The sequence below is a fragment of the Hyperolius riggenbachi genome, chromosome 2, assembly GCF_040937935.1.
Source record: "Hyperolius riggenbachi isolate aHypRig1 chromosome 2, aHypRig1.pri, whole genome shotgun sequence".
NCBI lineage: Eukaryota > Metazoa > Chordata > Amphibia > Anura > Hyperoliidae > Hyperolius > Hyperolius riggenbachi.
Genome location: NC_090647.1, coordinates 233,039,709 through 233,063,273, shown reverse-complemented (window position 1 = coordinate 233,063,273; position 23,565 = coordinate 233,039,709). Strand labels below are relative to the sequence as shown.

The 23,565-nt window shown below is 40.2% G+C and overlaps 1 protein-coding gene across 20 annotated transcripts in view; it reads left to right on the top strand.

Moving 5' to 3' along the window:
• DMD (dystrophin) overlaps window positions 1-23,565 on the top strand; it is a 3,066,377-nt gene that overhangs the window by 2,911,551 nt on the left and 131,261 nt on the right. For 19 of the 20 annotated variants that reach the window (XM_068268325.1, XM_068268327.1, XM_068268324.1 and 16 more), the window contains one exon: window positions 969-1,126. In XM_068268325.1, the coding sequence (XP_068124426.1) occupies window positions 969-1,126 (158 nt within the window). Of the gene's footprint in view, window positions 1-968; window positions 1,127-1,756; window positions 1,840-23,565 lie in introns of those variants that run through there. The other variant, XM_068268329.1, reaches the window with a different exon arrangement.

Genomic DNA, 23,565 nt, shown 5'->3' with positions numbered 1-23,565 from the left:
CACCGACAGCGTAGAGCGCGTTGCCTTATTAGCGCGACCTGAGATAAATAACTGCCTTATCCTTGAGTGCTGGCTCCTACTGCAAGAGTTTTATAAATTAAAAAATCTCTTGCTAATGCAATGCTATGAGAGATTATAAGATCGCATCCCTCAAGTGAGAACACACGCATAGCATTACATTAGCAAGATCACAATCACAAGTGCTTAGAAAATCTCTTGTTGTGTGGACCAGCCCTAAGGCCCCATTCACACTGGGAATTGCACAATGCTCGTAAAATCGCTGGCATTTTGCAAAGTGATTTTCCTGTGATTTTTCACTGTACAGGAAAGTGATTTTGGAGGGATTGCACTTTGTGATTCTTTAACATTGAAATGCAATTGCTCCAAAATAGCTTAACAAATGCTGCACACACCATGTCTGCGATTTCAGCAAATCACCAATCACTGGTGATTGCTACAGTATGAACACTATCATTGATTTGCATTGCCCTAGTGCTATTTCATGCACTAGTGATCTGCAGACAAGCTGAAATCGCTAGAACAACGCTCCAGTGTGAATGAGGCACTGTGAAACGGCTTTTTTTTATACTACACAAGATTTTGCTGCGGTTTCCAGTAGCATTCAAATGGCAAAACGTAAGGACATCAGCAAAATAATGAAAATCGCAGGAAGTCTTTTATACTAGTGCGATCCAATTGCAGTCCAATTTTACCAGAAAACAATAGTCCTGCTTGCTGCATTTTTTTTCCTGCTTTTCTCCTAGTATCCAGTGAAAATCGTAATAGCAGGAAAATCGCAACAAAATCTCAATTGCAAAGAGATTGTATAGCATTTGCGATTTGCAGTACAAAATAAACCTCAAACAATTTTACTTGATATACCGGATCAGGAAAATAACATGTATGGCCAAATTTAGATATCCACTTCTCCCCTCACTCATTTGGTTCTGGCGTACTTTGTCTAACAGATCTATTCAAGCAAGTAGCCAGTTCTACTGGATTCTGCGACCAGCGGAGATTGGGCCTCCTGTTACATGATGCAATCCAGATTCCGCGACAGCTGGGCGAGGTGGCCTCCTTTGGTGGAAGTAACATAGAACCCAGTGTCAGGAGCTGCTTTCAGTTTGTAAGTACTTATTTTGTCTGTTCATTTATATAGTAACTGATTAGAAGTATGGTAAATAGAATGTTTTCTTCCCGTGAATGTCTCCTAGAATGTCTCATTATAGGTCACTAATCTCTTTCTTGGCACTGCATAGGTTTTTTTTTTCCTTCATAACGAATAAAGCTCAGAAACAGCGGGGATCTAGCAAACTTAAGCTTCTTAAAGCTAACAAGGATTTAAAGACTTGTTTGTGATGAAAAAGAATATCTATAGTATAATGCTGTGTTGATTAAAGCTGTACATTCTAAGTCACCTTAGTATTTACTTGGGGGGAAAAAGAAAATGCAAACCATAGTAAAAAAAAAAAAAGTGCTCTTGCTCCAGTAATGCTTTTTTAAGCATTTGTCAATATGGTGAAGAAACGGACTCACTGTCGCTGCATATTAGCCACAGTCCAATCTGGTCAGTAAATCCAGTGGCATATACCTAGACATGGGTAAAGATATACATAGAAACTCACTGTACCCATAAGGCCTAATTCAAAAGCTTATTTAACCTTTAAGTAATGTTTAATTTAGCATGTGTACTTAGCTTAAATAATTCTCTTTGTTTTTTAATGACATCCTCAGTATAATTTTGTAATTTGAACAGTCTTGAAGAAATGGAAGAAGTTTAGTGCCTTCTCAATTTGGCTTAATTGTTCAGCGTTTTGGTAAGATCTTGAAACTGTAAACTGAGTTATAGAAAATGTCATTTTTATGATTATAATGTCATACTGAGCAGAGGTAATGCTACAGGATGAAAAAGAAAACTCTCCATTCACTTCAATATCTGTAATCTGTGGTCTTCCATGCATTCATTTTTTACAATCATAAAATGCATATATTGTTGCAATCAGAAGTTATTTCATACCTATAACGTTCTACACAGCTGGTATCACAGGGAGTGCACTTCAAAAACTTAATGGAGAGTACACTTTAGAGATTTAAGGCCCATACACACATCGGATTTTTGCGAACGACGGGTTGTTTGAACGTCCCATCGTTCAGTCGTCCGCACGCCAAATCGGGCGTGTGTACAGACTGTCGTTCGGGTGATAAGACTGCTTTTGAGCGATCCGCCCGTTCGCAAAAATCCGACGTGTGTATGGGCCTTTACCCTTGACCAATTTGTCATCTTTTAAATTGCGCAGCCTAACAAGGTTCCTGTTTTGTGGGCCCAGAACTAACCTTACCTAACGGAAGGCCAATCATAGGGAGGAGGAGCATGTCCGAGGGGGATAAATACATACTTGCAGTGTACAAGCACCTCTGCTTTGAAAGAACTGCGGTACTCTCACAAAAAAAGCTTGATGCATTATTCATAACAGAAGTTTGCCTTCTTAAAACAGAAAGTATTTTCAATAATTCAGGTTGGCGTGAGCTCTGAGGTCTAGAAGTTCTGGTTCACCATGAGCTTACGGGGCAATCTGTAGCTCTACTTATTATTGTGAGTGAGGTTTTGCCAATAGATATTCACCATTTTGGGATGCCGTCCTGCATCTTAGTGCAAGAATAATACTGCATTGTCTATGCATTGTACTCAATCCAAAATATTATGTTAAAACACTTGTGTGGTCCCTGATATGACATCTGTGATGTCTGCCATTCTCTTTCAGACCATCCCTATAAAATCTAAATAGTACAGTCTGGGATTGTCTCCATCACTGAACTGAAGCAATGTAAATGAATTTTGTGAACTTTGAGAAATAAAGCAAAGCCAGGAGCACAGGAGTACCTTCAGCGCATCTGTTGTGTGCATAACCGTGATAGTTGTCCTTCCAGGTAGCTGTAACATCATGTTAGTCTTTACAGACACCTACACATACCCCTGTTTTGTGCATGTCCTAGCTTAGGGCACAGGTTTACAACCAGGTTTCTAGGCTTTTTCTGCTTGATAAAGTAAATTCAAAATGACAATTTGAGTTTCATCCTGAAATGAATCATAAAACGTATCTAAATGTTTAAAACATTTTAAAATGGTTAAGATGCTCTTTAGAAAGCTTGTGTACGCATTTAGGGTTGAGTTGTAATACTGGTATATATGACAAACAGCAGTTGATAATGAATGGCCTTTTTTGAATGGGTACATTATAGCCTAAATTAAAATTTTATGCTCGTCTATGACCTCCATACCTGTTTCTGAATTGTAAGCTTGGATCGTCAACCGACTTTATATCCCTAAATTACTGGTGTCTTTAAAGTAGGGTGGACATAGAAAAGCAGTAGATAAGAAAGAGTAGATAAGAAGCCATTTTGCATTTCAGTTTATTCAGCATTGACTTTGGCCATGCATGGTAACCAGTCTAAGCAGTGTGTGTTTATATGTATACTAGTTGACCTAAGCCAGTTTAAAAACGGGCTCTAGGTCTCTTCACGCCGCCACCACCGCCAGTCAGTGCATGCAGGCACCCGCCCGCCACATGCGCACATGCCCGCTCGCTCTACAGGTGTAATGACATATAGTGCAGCTCTGTTGCTACTGCGCATGCGGCTGTACAACGTGCGTGCTACATCATCCCCCATCGCTGCAGCGTGTATTTGAGCTCTGCTCCACAGCCCAGCGTGATGTTACTATACTCCTCCCCTCGCGCTGCACTTCTGCTCCGCAATTCAAAGGATATTTATTACTGTACATTTGAAACATTAAAAAAAATTGTCAACATCTGAGGACGTGATGACCAAAGCTCCAGCACATGATGACGTTTCACTTCAGTGTGCTGAGCTGCATTCGGGCTGCACTATCTGTCATTACACCTCCCCCCTGCCCTGCGTCCTGTCCCAACGGCTGTCAGTACTTGACATGTGCAGTAGTGCAAAGCACTGACACAGGGACAGATGCAGGGACACTTGCATTTTATTGTATAAGATAATGCCATTACTGATCATTACACATGCAAGCTGCACCTACATTTGAGAAAGAAAAGCAAGTACATGCAAGCACTTTCAGGTAACCAAAACAATATTCTGGGAACTTAACCACTTCTTTGAGGTCAACCCATGTTTAAGTGTATACTTCTGTTAGACATCTGTATACATCAGGCTCATTGCTGCCTCTAAAATGTTCCCTTCTTACTGCAGCATTGACTAGTAACTAATCCAATTACAAACAGAGATTGGGGGGACTTTATTACTGTATATCTGCAGCATAACCAATTTATCTATGGTGGTTCCAGGTTTTTCCAATGAACTTGCTGGAAGCCTTCAGATTGACTCACCTGCGGTAATTTATATACACTCTTTATTAGGCACCCACAGAGAACAAAGTTACTTATGATTGGCTTAGAGCTTAACACAAAAAGTGTTTTTTGTTTTTTTTTTCCATTGGACACCAAATGCATCAGTGTGAAAATCCATTATTTGAAAAAGTGCCTGATTGTTGACAGCGTGCTGTGTTATAGTGCGCTGTAAATAACCTGCATGCTGTTTCTGGTTCGTTGACCTACATTTTTCCATTCAGTTGAAGTCGGTAGATTCTTTGAAAAACCCAGGTGCATAGTTTTGCGAGTGTATATGCGATAAACACACAAACCCATGCATTTGTGGTATAGACAAGCCCTGTCCCTTGACATTGCCTATAACTACATGGTTTTTCATCTACAAGTGATTGTCGGTATAAAAAATGTTTGTGTCATATTTAATTTATTTTATTATAATGAAAAGCAATTAATAAAAATCTGCTTTATTTTTTAACTGGCAGGCAGTGTCCCTAAATTGACAGGCTATTGTAACGGACAGAGGTAGAAAAGAAAATATAAAAATAATATTGTGGAATAAAAGAGTATAAGAATGCCATACAAACAAAATGCAGCTTGTATGATGAGTACCGTATATCATTTTCATTATTGTGTTTCTTAAATTGTACAGCATGAAATGAGGAAAAAAATCTAAGCAGGGCAGCATTATTAAGTCTATTTTTTAGTGCCTTTATATAGTTATGTATATAACTTAACATTTTTGTGCCAAGAAAATACCTGTAGATTCTTTTTAGACCTGCCAATAAGATCCGCATGGAATATGGTGTGTTTTTGCCTAGTGCATCTTTATCTTTCCATAACCTCTAATAATGTATCCTGAATAATTCCCAGGAGGGCTGTGTTTCTCAGTACGGTGCCTATCAGTCAAAATGCTTAGGGATTCAGGTTTTTAAGGTATTCTTTCCATGGCTATGTACTCAATTCTTATAGTAAATGACCTGTCTTTCTTCACACTTTCATTTTCCACCGCATGACTTACTATAGCAGCGAAGAATGAAATCACATAGTTTTCCTTTGCAAGGAAAAACCACCTCAATAGATTCTTTCCTTTGTTGTCTCCGCCCACATTTCTTATAGCAAGGAATAAATCTTGGTGTTGGGTTTGTAAGTCTGAATATTTCAGAAGCGTTAAGGTGTATCAAAGAAGGTACCCTCCCATATACAATGTACATTTCATGTTCATAAACGTATAATCTATTCAGAAATGGTACAAGCCTTTTGCATGAGTCCCCCTTCTTTCCCTCCTAAAGTCATATATATGTGGATGTATACAAATGTTTAGGAGCTCTATATAACTGCCCTATACAAGCACAGAGCATTTATTTTATAACTCTTACCATCTTTACTACTAATGCCAAAGGCATACAGTTCATGAAAGGGCTTATATCAACAAAAAAACCTCTCTCCATAAGTAAAAGGATGAGGGGGAACGCTGGCAGTCCTGCAAGAACTTCCTTGAACTTCTAGTGGTTCCGCAAATTTTCACTGCATCAGTTCTGTAAATTGCTTTGAAGTCAGTGGCACTGACATTAGTGGTTAATAACAAAGTCCCTATATGCACAAATTGCATTGAAGTCAATGGTGCTGACTTTAGCAGTTAATAAACATGCTATAATTACTACATTTTCTAGGTATGTTATAGAGAATAGTGCAAAAAAGGTTGATTTTTTTTTCTTTTTTTTTGTAAAAAGACCTCATAGTTTTTGAGAAAATTGTTATTAGAATTACGATAGGAATTTGATTTTTAATTGCAGATAAATGTCAGATATTGTATCAAACCATCAGTGCTGGAATTTTCAAATATCCCCAGAAGCAGCAGTGCATTTCATTCTGGGGTTTCCTGCTGGTCAGTACACTGACACTGCAATGACCAACAGGAAACACCCTTGGAAGCTGCAACACTTTTGTCAGGGCCCCAATTACTACTTCGATCCATCTGATAAATGGGTCCATCCTTCAGATGAGGTGCTTTCGTGGTTATACTTGTTGAAGGACTGAAGATTATATGTCCACATCTGTTTTATGACCCCTGCAAGATGGGCCACCAGGGGTAGGCAAAAGAAAGGGGTGTGAACGTGGGAGGGCCCAATCAAAGTTTTGCTGTGGGGGGGGGGGCATGATTTGTACTTGCTCAGAACTTCTTCTGTGCTCTACAAGATTAGGCACAGTATGATGACCATTACGGAAAATAAATCTTCATTAGGCGCTTTTCTGGGCGCTTTGGGATTTGAAAAGCTCTTGCTAATGTAATGCTATGGGTGTGATCCCACTTCAGCAAAGTGATTTTATAAAAATCCCCCACAGCATTGCATTAGCAAGAGCTTTTTCAAATCACTAGCGCTTAGAAAAGGCTGCTAGTGGGTTTGAGCCCTTACAATGTACAGAAATCCTAAAAAAAAAAAAACTAAACGTGTACTGGATGAACTTTCAGGGAGCAAACAAAGGGTTAAAGCATTTTTTCCTGTACAGTAGTGCTGAGGCTCTGAGACACACCTATTGATAACACACTAATAACATTAACTTGTAGCTAAATAAACACAGGTCAGTGCAGCTGATTTCTACAGCATTTCTATGTGGAATGGAAAACTTTTCATTCTGTTTTATGCAAGAGATCGGGTCCACTTTAAAGGTTGTATGCAACTTGAGGAAATAAGACCAAAATGTCGAATAAAGTAAAACAGTCTTTCTACCTCTCTTGTGTGACCGTATAAGCAGCTGTTCCACTATTCAACTTTGAATGTATTTAGCCCTTTTCATTGGGGGCCTAAATCTAACAAATATCTTATGTATGTGATTTCTAAGCTTTATTCTGGCTGCTATGTTGTCAGTGGTTTTGAGGATTATTCCGTCAATTTTTAGTTCATATTGATTTGGCGGTCTCCTGAGGAAGCAAATGTTGATCTGTGAATCGTGTCAAGTTATGAGCCTTGTCCTCACCACGTAATTTATGTTAATTTATGTGTTGTATTTTTATCAGCACAAGGGAAAGATGCTCAGAGAGGCTTGTATTTTTTGTGTATAATATTAAATGCTTCTGTAGTTTGAGCTGTTTATATTGATGTTTAGAATTCATACACTTATGTACATTTTTCTCCCACAAATATCTGATTTTAAACTATTAGGTTTGTTAAAAGTGTGCCATTTTACAAGTCATTAGTTCATTACTAGCACCTGGCCCTGTTAAAGAGACACTGAAGCGAAAAAAAAATGATGATATTATGATTTGTATGTGTAGCACAGCTAAGAAATGAAACATTAAGATCAGATACATAAGTGTAATTGTTTCCAGTACAGGAAGAGTTGAGAAACTCCAGTTGTTATCTCTATGCAAACAAGCCATTAAGCTCTCCGACTAAGTTAGTCCTGGAGAGGGCTGTTATCTGACTTTTATTATCTCAACTGTTCCTGGACTATTTACTTTTCCTCTGCTAGAGGAGAGGTCATTACTTCACAGACTGCTCTGAAAGACTCATTTTGAATGCTGAGTGTTGTGTAATCTGCACATATTATAGAATGATGCAATGTTAGAAAAAACACTATATACCTGAAAATAAAAGTATGAGAATATTTTCTTTGCTGCTAATCTTCTAGTAATTATTCATAGTACACAACCAATTCACTATATCATATTTTTTTTTTCGCTTCAGTGTCTCTTTAAGTCTGTGTTATGGTTCCATCCTTTCCAGTGCATACACACATATACAATTTCCCTTCAATTTGTGTCACCTGCGAGGATCGAATGCAGTCCTTTGGGAGATATTTCAGGGCCCTGTACTATTGAGACATCAGCCATGTGAGCATTCTGTTTCTATCAAGATTGGAAACATGGATGTTGGCAGTGGCAACAACGGAGCAGATTCCACAGGTGTGGCGATAGACTCAGCTATTGACTGTCACTTAGGGCCCTTTTCCACTAGCAATCGCTAGTGTTCGCGCTGAACGGTAGCGATTGCGATTCAGCAAAAGTGCTAAATTTCACGGTGATTACCCGACGTTTGCACTGCATAGCAAAATCGCGGCAATAATTGTTCCGCGGCGCGATCGCGTAAAAAATGAATCGCGGTAGTGGAAATGGCCTACCGCGATTCCTATGTTAAAAAGCAAACCGTAGCGATTTGAAAATCACTAGCAGTTTGCGTTTTTGCGATTCAGCCATCGCAAACGCCGTAGTGGAAAAGAGCCCTTAAAGATCTGGCACGCCTGGGAAAAGATTAGATACTTATCTGAGTCAGCCTCAACTGGTCACCTTGGTCAAAAATGGTCTAGGGTGTGTATGATGCTTTAGAGCTCATTAGTAGCAGCCGCTGAAGAGAGCGCACACTTCTCTTGCGCAGACTGGCTGCGACAGGCTGAAGTTACGGGACCCGGTACTGGCACAGGAGAAGGCTGAGGACGGCGGTGTGGGAGCGATCCGTGCGCATGGGGCTGGAGGAATCCCTTAGGTATGTATAAAACTTTTATATTGTCTCTGGTACACTTTAAGCACAAGGACAGCTCCTCACAGTAGAGGATGGCCCAGATGAACCTCCACTTGTTGAATGAAGTTGGATATCAGTAGTGTCTGTCTTGTGATGGAGCAGTGCACACTCTATTGCTATAGATTCTGTTATATGTCTGTGAAGGGCCTTATATATACAAGTCATGCCTTTGCTAGGGACAGTTGTGCTAGCAAATGGAATAGCCCTTATGATATGTGCTCTGCTATACGTAGAATGGGGTCAGTGCTGTTTCTGTAGTTTGGTCATGCTTTGAGAGTTCAGTCATTTCTGTTAGAAGTACATTTTATGTGTGTAAGGCATTTTTTTTTCCATTGTGATGCTTATACACTCATGGTACAAAGAAAAATGTGACCCCTCAAAACTACATGCTCAATAAAGAGTCTATATTTCAGAAAATGGCATTGCAGAAACAGTAGCTGTGGAATACAGTCCCATCTCCCCCTTTTAGAGAAGCTGCCAGTGAACATTAGATCCTCTAATTTAGAGCTCATTGCCAGAGACAGTGTGTTTCTATTAGTAAACAATCCCGAGCTCTTTCAATTTCCCATTAGGGCAAACATTACAAGCGTTTCAGTTTCTGAACTGGCCCCGTACAGCGGAGCTCTCCACTTCTCCTGTGGCCTCCAGTGAAAGAGATTGTAGTATGAGACTTCATTAAATGTGGCCTTCTCATTGTACATTGTCACTTGTAATATAGATTACATGTTTACTGCTGACATTCCATTCCCAGATACATAAATGTGCTGTCAGCTTTCAGAATGAAGCTGTCTGTATGTTCACACCATTCACTAGTCTAATGTGTTAGTCCACCTTTATCTTTGGCTATTGGCTTTCTTGTGAGTCAGAAGGTTAGTATAAGCCATTTAATTTGATTTTTCTTGTATGTCTCCTGCATGCAAGCCAGTGGTAATAACGCACAACTGTAGTCACTTTGAATTATTTTTGGTAATCTGTTGAGATGTTTTCTTGTGATTAGGTATTTTAATTAAATGCTAATGGGTTGATCACAGGTTCATTATAAATTGTGGTACATTTCTTGGTACTCTTACAGCTTTAAAAAAGCAAAACTATAAAAAGAGATTAAATATTTACCGTATATTCCACAAAAATGTTCTAAACAAGCCTGGACACAATTGTTAGCACCTCTAGAAATTAGATTAGGGTATAAATGTTTCTTTTAATTCACAGTGCTCATCTCCAGTTGTGCAACTAGCCATGCAGCCTATTTCAAAGTCCACACTCTGTTTGGTATCATCATCAACTTTTATAGAGAAGCTTGTTATATGCAATGGTTATAAAACTATCCTTGAGTAGCTTGATGTTCCTTTGACCCTTTTAAATGTTATTCAGAAGTTAATTATACCTTTGACTGTACCCAACCTCCATAGGTGCAGCTGCAAGAGCAAAATCAATCCCATATGGGTAGAAGGATAATCCTAATGGTAGAAAAGGACACGGAATACACTACATGTGTGTTAAATAAAAAAAATAAAATAAATATACTGTGTGTGTGTGCGTGCGTGCGTGCGTGCGTGCGTGCGTGCGTGCGCATGTATATATACACTCACACACACACTGTGTTGATAGTGTACACTTCTGAGCAGTCTGCTTTTGAAAGTAGCGCCTCTTCATGGATTTTCCAGCAGTAACTTCCAGAGGCAAAATTCATCAGCATATTGTTTATTTACACCAAGTAGTGTTTATTTCATTAAGGTATCTATCGTAGGGAACAATCTAAAATGCCCATTAACGCACAGAGATGAGCTTGGCGTACCAGCCTGTGATTTGGCTCAGTATATGGAATTACACTGTTAAATTTCCTCATTGTGCTTATGTCCTGCGGTTTTGCAGAATTTTTATGCAGTTCAGTGGAGCCAATCTAACAGAAGAGTCGCAAAAGAAACACAGCTCTAGTAAATATCTCCCTTTTTCCTTAGTAGATAAGAGATTACAGAGAGCAACTTAGCAGGTCCTGTTTCCTGCACGTATCACATGCTGAGTCTGGTTGTCTTCTCTAAGCTCATGATGATATTGCCAGATCTGCTTTTTAGACTCTCATTACTTGGTTACAGTTGCTGTCTTTCTATCTCGGCTCTGCCTGTTCAGTAAGCCAGCACTAATTCAGTAGGAGACCTTTGGCAAGTCTCCCTTACACTGCTACTGCCAATAGAGCGCGCCCTAGTGGCTGCTGCTCTGCTCTGGCGCTTTGAGTCCGCAAGGAGAAAAGCGCAATATAAATGTTATTTGTCTTGTCTTGTCTAAAGGCAAGCCGATTTCTTCTACTTTTCTGTTTTGCCATATCTCCTTCCTATGCTGAGTGTGTTGATGCAGCTCAATTGCTTCTTATGATTGTAGTATACTATGGAACCACAGTGAGTGTTCATCACGTCACATTGTTCATTCATAAGGAGGGATTAGCCTGCAGTATGACTCTACAAGATTCCTGTGTGACTCTCTTGAACTTCTCAGGGGGAAGTTTCAGAATATCTCTGTTCCTAAACAAAATAAGAAATACATCTAAAGCTTAGACATCTGAAGATAGTACAGATAAAATACAAGAGTAGGGACATTCAAATAAAAGCATGTTCACTTCAAAATCTATCAAGGAACTGCAGGTGAACAGGGATAGTTTTAGTAAAATGTTTTCCTGGTCAAATATTAATGGATGGCCATTTATATTCTCAGACTGTACTAACAGTCAGCTTGTGTCCTCTATTTAGATTTCTATTATACGATCTTAATAAGGACATGAATAGTCCAATGCATGCACATCCCTTAATTAAATGGCCTGATGCAATACTCAGAATGATTAGTGATGTCTTTTCGGGGGGCTATTCCATTTTTAAAGAGTAGTAAATGAATTCTTCCTCTGTGTGTAGATCATATTCCCCAGATTCCCTTGGATTCCACTCTAACAGAATGAATTTTCCCAGCTGATGGCTGTTATTTTTGCACCAAGATAATTCAGTTTTGGAGACGTCTTCTAATTGTCTCCACTTCCTCTTCTACAAGGTGTAGATAGACTCTTTGCCCAATCAGAACTTACATGTTCATGGAAAGAGAATTCAAATGAAAGATCCTTAAACTTGTAGAAAGCACACTCTATTATCTAACTTTAGCTTTACTTTCCTATGCTGATTAGACACAGCACCATTGATTTTTGGAATTCTAATTGTAAACAGTGTGGAGTTTTTCAGAAACTAGTATTGGAGAAGCAAAACCTCTACGGTTTTTATGGGCTTATTTGCAGCTTCTTGCTGAAAACCTTTTCTCTGACATGCACCTTGCTGACTAACAAGAACAGTAAGATGGAAAGAAACTGTCAAAGCATTGATTTTATGTGCATTTTTTTCCCTAAGTCTATTTATAAAGATAAATAATGAAAGCCAGAAAGCAGCCTCTTTTTATTTTCCTTTTGGGAATATAGGACAATCCGGAACATGCTGATTGCAGTATTGTATAGTGCAGATGAATGAAAAAGCTCCTGTTTGTTTGTTTGGCATATTGTGTGGTCCCCTGACAGATCATGTTAGCCCTTGGAGAACAGTAATGTCGCTGCTCAACCCCCTCTCACTCTTTCCGAAGCTGCACAGTAAATGTCATCAAAACAGCTCTACCTCTGCTTCCATTTCACTCGGGGTTTATGTGCCCTGTTTGTATGGAAGAACAAACGAATGTGACCGGTTTTCAAAAGCAAACACAGGCTGCAGAGTTTTCAGCGAGGTGTTTGCCTGCAGGGAAATGAAAAGCTGAAAGCAAACCTCTGCTCTGTGTAAGAAACAATTACTTTAAGGTTACCAGTCTGCAATGGCACTGTCCGCTTTACAAATTTTCCAATCACTGCATTGGAAAGTCATCTACCCCAGCAGGCATTCCCCTCTTTATTTTTTCTTTCTTTAGCTTGGATTTGTAAAGTTTCAAAGTGAGTCTTTAAAGCATTGTTTTACAGTCTTACTTGTTTGCAACAAAGCCCTTATTTAGTTTAGCATGTATTTGAAATCTATGAACACATAAAGACCAAAGATTAGAGAAAATGTGTAAGTTTGCATAAGTGGCGAAAGTGGTATGCTAGAGCTGGCAATCCATGGGATAATTTTTCTGGAACATCTGCAAGTGATAAGTTCATTGTCAGACTGGGAGGTAGAAAAGCTGAGGAAATTACCTGCTACCCAAGCAGCAGAAACCATATGTTGTCACTTCCAATAGAAACCTGTAGCAAGTCATCTCTGTGAACAGCAACACCTGATAACTGCTGTTTGGCCAGCAAGTGGATTTCCTCAGCTTTTCCACTTCCCAGTCCGACACTGGATATGTTGCTCCAACATATCCAGGGAATCAACTTCTGATTAGGTTTTGAACAGTTTAAAGGTGGCCATACATTAGAATGGTTATGGGCAGATTCGACCGAGACAAATTTATCTCTAATCGAATCTGATTAGAGATAAATTTGTCTCTAGTCGAATCTGCCCATACACTACAGGCCGATTCCCGTCCGACTTCAGCATGAAATCATCAGGGAATCGGCTGAGCCGTCTCGTCCACCCCGTCGCTGCCCCCAAAATGTATAAATGTATGTAGTGTGTGCATTTATACACTACTTGTCCTGTAGCAGCTTCCGCATGGTGTCGGTCCATCTCGGCGGGTAACAGCCGCATACACGCTAGCGGCGCATATAGCGTCAGACGCTATGTACCGCCGGCGTGTATGCGAAACCCGGCGAAATGGACGGACACCATGCGGAAGCTGCTACAGGACAAGTAGTGTATAAATGCAAACACTACATAAATTTATACATTGTGGCGGGGCTTTAGTCGCTTGTTTTCAATTCGGCCGCCGTACCGCCGCGCACCTGACCAACCAACTTCGGTCCGCAATTTTACAGCATGCGCGATCGACCATGTGGCCGATTTCTGTCCCGAAATTGGTCACTTTGTCGGTCGGGCATGCACTTGGCAGCACCAATTTTCATCCAATTTGATTATAATAATCAAATTGAATGGTCGATTGGTTGTTTGGTCGGCTAGTGTATGGCCCTCTAAAGAATGATTGGGTGAGTGGGACATTTTCTTTGATCGGGGGTAGGACCAGTTTAAAATAAAATTCAGCCATTGGCAAAAATAGAATTAGGGCTTCCATTGCAAATATCTTAATAAGATGGTTTGTAGTAAAAAAAGAGAGAGAGCTGAACGCCGCTTACCACACCACACCACTTATAAATCCAGGAGCTAGAGACGGGCTCAGCCGAGCCAGCATATAGATCTGCACATCTAAAGTGACGCAAAATAGCCTCTTTGAATGTCTCCTGCTCTGCCATTTTGAAGTCCCGCCCGCAAGTCATTGGATTAAATGGAGTGAGAAGCAGGATGCTCTTTCTATTGGCTCTCTGCTTTCTGCTCTCTGCTGTCTGTCAAGACTATCACATGCTATTTACTAGTTTCTAACAGTTCAGAACTTGAGGTAAATACCGAACATCTCTCTTGACTTTACCGCATAATCTTTGTGAATTGACATATACTGATGTGTTGAGGTATTTACCTCAAGCCGGTAATTGACCTCAATGGTTGAAAATTCAGATGGCCATGCAGTAACAGCTTTAGTGAATTGACATTTCAATAAGTAAAATCATCTGTTTTCCGGTAATGTTTTGTGAATTGAAGCCATGTAGTGGAGAAGAATTTGCTCAAACTATCAAAATATCTTCATCCAATCTGTATTGCAAATGTACACGGACACAGGCTAAGGATAAAATAGCTCATGCTTACCGAAGCACCACTCACTCCTTAGTCATAGTCATAATTAGTTGGTGTGTAAATTCAGGCAGGAATGTCCCACAGTAACACAACTAAGAAACCGGAGCACCATAAATAAAGAAAGCATGCGACCTCCCCCTTCTCCTGGAAACTAAGTAGGCATGTTCTCCAAGTAACAAAATCAGGCAGGCTGGCCCCCATAGCACAGTTGAGCTTGTCCCACATATAACCTAATTAGGCAGCCTGTACCCCAAACAGGCCCTAATTTTCCAGACCCTTCTGCCTAGCGGAACGGATCCGGACAAAAAATACTGCAGTATTGGGAGCAATTGGAAACGGAACGTTTCTTCACACTAGTGAAGAAACGGACCGTTCCACGGGGAATTGGGGCATGGGCCGATGCGAATCTAGCGACAGGAGGGTGAGGGTAGGGTGCAGCAGCCGGACGGGTAGGCTAGGGAGGCTTCATACATACCTTATCTTCATAGGTAGCCTGCGGTAGAGGCTTCCGTCTTCCGTGTCATGTGACTACATGACGCGTCATGTGACTAGTCACATGACGCGCTGTGTAGTCACAGCGGAAGAACAGGAAGCCTCTACCGCCGGTTGCCTATGAAGATAAGGTATGTATTGCTGAGTGAAAACTGATCCGATCCATCATTGATCAGATCCATTTTCACTAATGTGAACAGGGCCACCGACGAGCCATCCGGATCCAGTGAAGCGGACACCGGATCCGCTTGGCTCAAAATGCAGATGTAAAACGGGCCTTAGACTTATGTCTCTGCTCCTAATGTTTTATTTCTTAGATGTACTACACATACAAATCATTATATCATAATTTTTTTCGCATCAGTGTCTCTAAGTTCTCCTGCAAAATGTCTTGTTAAACTTGGGAATTCATTTTTCCTTCCATAACAGCAATCCGTCCAGGCCTTGACGCAGCAATAGTTTGCCAGTACTGCTGTGGAACATCAGGGGCTCTTTTGCAAACTTTAAATGTGCAGCAATGTTTTTTTGGACAGTAGTGGCTTCCTCTGTGGTAACCTCCCATGAACTCCATTCTTGTTTAGTGTTTTTTACGCATCATAGATTCGCTAACAGGGATGTAAGCATATGCCAGAGACTTTTGTAAGTCTTTAGCTGACTTTCTAGGATTAATCTTCACCTCATTGAGCATTCTGCGCTGTGCTCTTGCAGTCATCTTTACAGGACGGCCAGTCCTAGGGAGAGTAGCAGCAGTGCTGAACTTTCTCCATTTATAGACTATTTGTCTTACTGTGGACTGATGAACTGCGAGGCTCTTGGAGATAATTTTATAACCCTTTCTAGCTTTATGTAATTCAACAATTCTTAATCATAGCTCTTCTGAGAGCTCTTTTGTGCAAGGCATCATTCACATCAGGTCATGCTTCTTGAGAAAAGCAAACCCAAAACTGGTATGTGTTTTTATAGGGCAGGGAAGCTGTAACCAACACCTCCAATCTCATCTCATTGACTGGACTCTAGCTGGCTAACATCTCACCTCAATTAGCTCTTGGAGATGTCATTAGTCTAGGGGTTAACATACTTTTTCCACCTGCACGGTGAATGTTTACATGGCGTGTTCAATAAAAACATGGAAACATTTAATTATTTGTGTGGTATTAGTTAAAGCAGACTGTGATTGTCTATTGTTTTGACTTAGATGAAGATCAGATCACATTTTATGACCAGTTTGTGCAGATATCAATATAATGCCAAAGGGTTCACATACTTTTTATTGCTACTGTAATTTAAAAAGCTCTTGCTAATGTAATACTATGTGTGTGATCCCACTTGAGGCATGTGATTTAAAAAAAAAAAAAATCTCCCATAGCATTAAGCTTAGAGAAGGAGCTGCCATTGGGTCCCATCCCTTTATGAATATTGTAAAAAAAAAAAAGTAAGCAATTTTATTCATTGTTAATTTCACTACAGTTCCTCTTTAAGACAATGATTAGGTCCAACAGTGACATGGAAAAGTACCCCCAGACTAGCAAATTCTTCATATAAAAAAAGACTAGCCATTTCTTATAACTTTGTAAGATAGGGAATAGGTTTACAAATGACTGTTCCTTTTGACCTGCTGCAGATCAGCAGAGAATTTCCAGATTCAGTAAAATCCTCTGTACTGCCCTTTGTAGAATTCAGAGGTCAGCTAGGATATTGTAGCCCAGCAGCTGAAGGAATGAATGAATGATACATGGGCGATACACGCTCTAAAATACCACTCATGAGCGGACATCTTCTCTCTGATACTGAATCTTCAGGCAATTGTCTTAATACATTTTAACAGGTCTAGCCAGTTCAACTGATATCTAAGTCTTGATACATTTTAACAGAATATCGTGCCCAAGCACTTTATTTGACCGAGCCAGTTCAATTGATATGTCAGTTCAGCTATCCACCTCTATGACAATTAACAAATTAACATTGATTATAGGCTGCAGAATAAATCAGATATATTGTTTTACTCAATTGCAGCTTTCTCAGTGTGCCTTTTTCTGTCTTCCTAATTTATGCTGATTATTACAAGGCGGCCTGATGCTTTTAACTGCTCATTCTAATTCTGGTTGTAGCATGCCGCGCTTTATTCAGTACCGAATGCATTTTTTTTCCCTATTAAAAAATGCATATTAATCAGCAGCTCCATTAATGTACTAGAATATTGATTCTTGAAGCATCACAGTCTCTGTAGATAAACATCCCTCTAATGACTTTAGTTCACTGTTTCTGGAAACATATATGCTGACCTATTTTTATATTGTAATCTTTTATCTCTATTTCACATATTTTAGAATAATTTGTTTAATTTGCATTAGATTACAAAACCGGGCTTTTCAGTGATAGAACTGGAACGCAACCTCCATTTGTAGACTTGACAATCAAGCTTGCTTCCAGAATGATAATTTTTCCTTCTTTTAATTAAGAGTTTTATAAGTTTACAACAACCTAAATTAGACCATTCTTGTTAGTGTAACAAGTTAAACAATCTTTGTTAGCAATGCTTGCACACTCCAGCCCACTTACTTTGTAGCACTGAGGTCTCCCTTCCATTCTCATTAATGTACTGTTTGCACAGAGATGGTATTGTGCCTCTGTTTGCTCTATCCACAATCCATTATCTTTCCACAGTCCAAAAACCTACTGGTACATGAAAAGGGCTGAAAAATTGGACCAAGATTACACTTGTATGATTACGGCATGATGGCTTTAGGCTCTGCTGTTGTAATGGCTCATATAGATATACTGATATGCAATGCTGGTCAATATATTAATCAGAATCGCATTATTTCGCCAAGCACGACTGGGTCATGGCCGGAATTGGATTTGGCATACAGGACTACAGGACAGTAATACAGACAAAAGCACAATAGCACCATATCCAATAAACATATAATATACACAATATACGGCAGTTTAAATATGATCTATTGGTAACCGTGAAAACCTAAGGGGGGAGGGCATGCAGAGAGTTCAGGAGGTTGACAGCTGAGGGGGAGAAACTATTATTGTGCATTGAGGTCTTGGTGGAGATGGCACGAAACCTCTGGCCTGATGGATGTCGCTGAAGAAGCGGTGGCCTGGTTGTGAGGGATGTTAATTCCAAATAAAAACATGAATTGAATGCCATTGTTTCAGTTTTGGTTGAAGGTTGTGGAGGATAAAGTGTAGATGAAAACATATCTACTTTGGCACTACCGATATGTCACATGGGAAATTCCCACTCTAGCGATACAGTTGCCTTTTAAAGAACAGCGAGAATATACTTTCCATTGCCAGCACAGCATTACTGGCAGCAGAGAGATCCACTGCATATTCACTTGCCAAAATACTGATGACATTTAGCTGCTACCAATGGAGTAACACATCAGTCACACAAGCCTTATGGGGGAGTTCTGTGATGTTCCTTTAGTGATCTCATTCCCATGCTGCTCTTGAGGGGAGGAGACGAGCTATGGAAGTAAATAAGCTAATATTTGAATAGCACTTAGGCCCATGCTTCTCTATTTGCCTGTTCACACATTCCTTTTTGCCAGATATGAGAATGTCCACTGTGATACTGAAACAGATGAACTGCACAGTAGTTGGTGAGTAGCAGATGTGTTGCCAGATCGTGGCATGCTTCTGCTCAACAGAAAATAAGATCACTGGAGATGGTACAACTCTTGATAATACACAAGGCACATATAAATAGTTCTGACATTAATAACGATTTTCTTAATTCCGATGTAAATACTCTCAAACAAATGCCTATTTATAGTAGGCATTTGTTATGTATTTCAATGCTTGTTATAAAATGCTAAAATATAACATTTTGGGGATTATACTTCTAAAATTAAATTTCAGTAACTACTCTTAGGCCCATATCTAATTAACTTTTCTCCTGAGTTTTCTGCAAGTAGATATTTCAGCCTTAACAATAAAATATCTTTAACTATTTGCCATTCCTGGACGTGAAACTCACGTCCAGGAAGCCATGTGCGCTCCTGCGCGTCCACGCGGCCGATCGCGCGCGCGCTCCCGGCCGGCGGTTTGTTAGCCAGTGAATCAGTGAATCGGGCAACGGTGCCCGATCACTGATTCCTCTCCCCCGCAGAAAAAGCGACAGCTTCTCTCGGAAGCTACGCTTTTTCTGCTTCCTATGTCGCTCTAAGCGTACGTGGCACGCTTAGAGTGACGTCACTGTAAACAACTCATGGCTGCCATCTTGTGGCCAAAAAGTAAACTACATCTAAATGTTAAATAAAAATAAAAATACACATATATTTACAAAAAAAATACAATTTCAATCCCACCCTCCCAAAAATACCCACATAAAATGTTTAATTAAAAAAAAAAAAAAACATTACAATAAAAAAAAAAAAAAACACAAATATTTACCTAAGGGTCTAAACTTTTTAAATATCTATGTAAAGATGAAATATTTCTTTTTTTTTTTTATTATAAGCTTGTAAATAGTGATGAATGCAAAACGGAAAAAATGCACTTTTATTTCCAAATAAAATATTGTCGCCATACATTGTGATAGGGACATAATTTAAATGGTGTAATAACCAGGAGAAATGGGCATATACAATACGTGGGTTTTAATTATGGAGGCATGTATTATTTTAAAACTATAATTGCCGAAAAGTGAGAAATAATGATTTGTTTCCGTTTTCTTCTTATTCTTCATTTTAAAATGCATTTACAGTAAAGTGGCTCTTAGTAAAATGTACCCCCCAAAGAAAGCCTAATTGGTGGCGGAAAAAACAAGATATAGATCAGTTCATTGTGATAAGTAGTAATAAAGTTATAGGCTAATGAATGGGAGGTGAACATTGTTCGGATGCATGAAGCGAAAAACGACTGAATGCGAACTGGTTAAAGCACCCAGTATGCAAGAAAATACTTAAGTTTGGCATTACTGTTTCAATTGTTAGGTGCTGAAAAGGGTTTTTTAAGTTAAGCTGAAAAATCATCTCGTGGGAGAAAACTCAGGAGAAAAAGTTAATTGGATAAGAGCCTTAGTTACATAAAAGAGCAAGTCAAAGCATTCCCAAGTATTCCCTGTGTTTAATTTTTTTTTTTTTAGTTTTTACTGCAGAGTCCGCAGAACTAAAGCTTGCTTATGTCTGGTCATTGGCATAGGCAAAAATCTCCCTGTGCCTGTGTCTTCACTCTGCCCCACTCCTTTTATACTGTAGCAACTATTGCCAGGGCAATGTGTCTGTTCAGCAGGGAGGGGGGGGCACGGGGGGCAGAGTGAAGACCCACGCAGAGAACTTTAGCTGGCAATGATCACATTTGCCGATGACCAGAGATAAGCAAACAAGCGTCTACTGCTCTCCACAGTGAAAAGAAATTATTCTACATACAGGAAATGCTTGTGAATGCTTTCAAATGTTATTTTATGTAACTAAGAGTAGTTACTGAAATTTTAGTTTTGGCCATATAATCCCAATTGAAGTACAATAACTTAATTATGCATAAGCTCCACTATGTTTTGCATAATGGCCACAAAACTGGCCATTATGTGTTGGTGTTTATTCTACAACATGAAACGCTTAATAGAAATGAAAATTCTTGAACCCTACTGATTTTGCCTCTGTATTGTATGTTCTTTTCCAGAGGTAATCAAAACCACAAATTCTGCGTGAAAAATACTGTGCCAGCTGCTCAATGCAGTCACGTATTGCAATACTTATGTTATTGCATTGACACCAGCTAAATCGCTAATTGTTGCTGGCTAAAATAAAGGAAATCCTGTACTACAGGGAGCTATTTTGGTGTACTGCACTCATCACCTGCTTACTTTGCTGTGCACATCCTTCTGCAGTTATCCTTCTGCACAATTCTCTCAGTGCTGTACAAAGTCATCATTTGCACTATATGTCCATTCATTCTAGCATAGCCTAATAATTTAAGTTAGGAGATAGTGTATATTGAGTTGCATGCAGTTACAATACAATTATTACATTGGGCAATTAAAATAATATTTTTTTTGATTGTTATTTAACTCCAGGGGCGTAACTAGAAACCCCCTGCAAAACTTTGGATGCCCCCCTCCTTGCTTTCTGCACAGGGTAACTGAGAACCAGTGTTATTCATCTGGCTAGTGCACACTTGAATGTGTTTTCTCCATGCAGATAAAAACAGACAGCAGAGAAGCACTGCACACATTTTCTGTATCAATTACTTTGGCTTCTGTGATAAAACGTGCATGTTTTCACACATACAGACACATATGGTGTGCAGAAAATGCATACAGAAAACAGTTTTTCGACGAGTTTGCTCCCAGCCTCAGCTTCTTATTACACTTTCTCTGTCCATCTCCGTTGAAACAGAACTGGCTCTGTAGACTCCTTCAGCATCACTACAGTTAAAACAGAGATACCGAGAGCCCAATATAGTGCAGTATGTATTGGATCAAGGAGAAAAATGACAAGTAAGTATTATACTTACAAACATGGGTTACCGCTTAGGCAACCACTGTATAGGCAGGTGGGGAGATTAGACCTGCCCCCACTCAGGAATAAGATGTCGCTCTCTGAAGAAGGAAAAGAGGGTTTATCACCCTTCCACCAAGGGTGGAAATCTTGACAAGTAAATGTACAGAGGCGCCAAAAGGATAAAATATGCTAAAATGTTTAAAATATTCGGTTGGCGGCGGTGGACCGTCCACTCAGAAATAGACTCGATGCTGTCACTTGAGTAAAAGGCAATTTATTCACATACTCCACGAGCAAAACTGCAATGCTTTTCACGGGCACAATCCCGCTTCATCAGACGTTAAACAACGTGTATTGGACCTGCAGCTGGTGATACTCCCGTTGTTTAATAGCTGATGAAGCGGGATTGTGCCCGTGAAACGCGTTGCAGTTTTGTTCATGGAGTATGTGAATAAATTGTCTTTTACTCAAGCGATAGCATCGAGTCTATTTCTGAGTGGACAGTCCACCGCCGCCACCCGAATATTTTAAACATTTTAGTAGCATATTTTATCCTTTTGGTGCCTCTGTACATTTACTTAGCATCACTACAGTACTACACAGCATTTGAGGAGGGAGTGGAAAGGCTTGGGGCAGGGCTCTGTACACAAGACCCTACTGCACTCTGAATAGGGACTGTCTACAAATCTTTGTCTACAAAACTTTGTATGGTTCGTTATCAGTGGACAAGCAGATACAGTCATTAGAACAATTGTGCAGACAGCAGAAAGCTTTTTCTCTTCGTGCCTTTAGTCGTCAGACTGTCAGAACAGGGAAATTAAACTTCTCCCTCCATTGGGCCCCCTGTTGATTCTGGGCCCCCCTGCAGCTGCATCCCTTGCAGGGTCTATTGTTGCAGCCCAATTAAAGAGAGTCTGAAGCGAGAATAAATCTCGCTTCAGACCTCATAGATAGCAGGGGCATGTGTGCCCCTGCTAAAACGCCGCTATCCCGCGGCTTAACGGGGGTTCCTTCACCCCCAAATCCCCTCGGTGCAGCGGGGGAGCGCTTCCTGGTTGGGGCAGGGCTAACCGCCGCAGCCCTGCCCCACGTGCGTCTGTCAGCACGTATCTCCACCTCTCCCCCGCCCCTCTCAGTCTTCCTTCATTGAGAGGGGCGGGGGAGAGGCGGCGATGCGCCGCTGATAGACGCGACTGGAGGCAGGGCTGCAGCCATTAGCCCTGCCTCCAGGAAGAAATAAATCACGACCAAGTCTACGACCAACTATTGCGGGGGTGGGTTTGGGGGTGGGGGGGACCCCCGTTTAGCGGCGCAATAGCGGCGGTTTAGCAGGGGCACACATGCCCCTGCTAACTATGAGCTCTGAAGCGAGATTTATTCTCGCTTCAGAGTCTCATTTAGTCCCAAGGGTGAAAATGCCTTAATCTTTTAGCAGAATACAAATGTTTTCCATTATTACAATTTTGTAAGTATTATAAATGCTTATTAAAATGGCTGACATCTAATCTTCTAGATGTGTGGAACTTTCCCCTAAAAAGGGATATTTCACTTTAATTGGAAAATATTATTATTCACCTAGGTAGTGCTGACTTTTCTGCAGCACTTTGTATTAATAATTATTAATTATAATAATTCAGTAACGGTACTTTAAAAAGCTCCTAAAGTGATGTCCCTACCATAGTTCAAGAAGATCTTCTTGTCAGGGCTTGTAGGCGTTTTGCGCATGCACAGTAGCAGCTCTCTGCTCCGGCAGAAGCAGCCGAGCCAGAGTAGGTCTGCTCTACTGCACATGCACACTGATGGTACTTGAACATTTTCAGGCGATAGAAGTGGTACAATTGGTGAAAAGGTTGAAAAGCCCTGGTCTACAGCCATTTTGGGGGATAGCAACTTATCAGTATGTTTTTGGAATATAGGGACAAACTGGAGTACCCAGATGAAACAGACATGGAGAGAACAT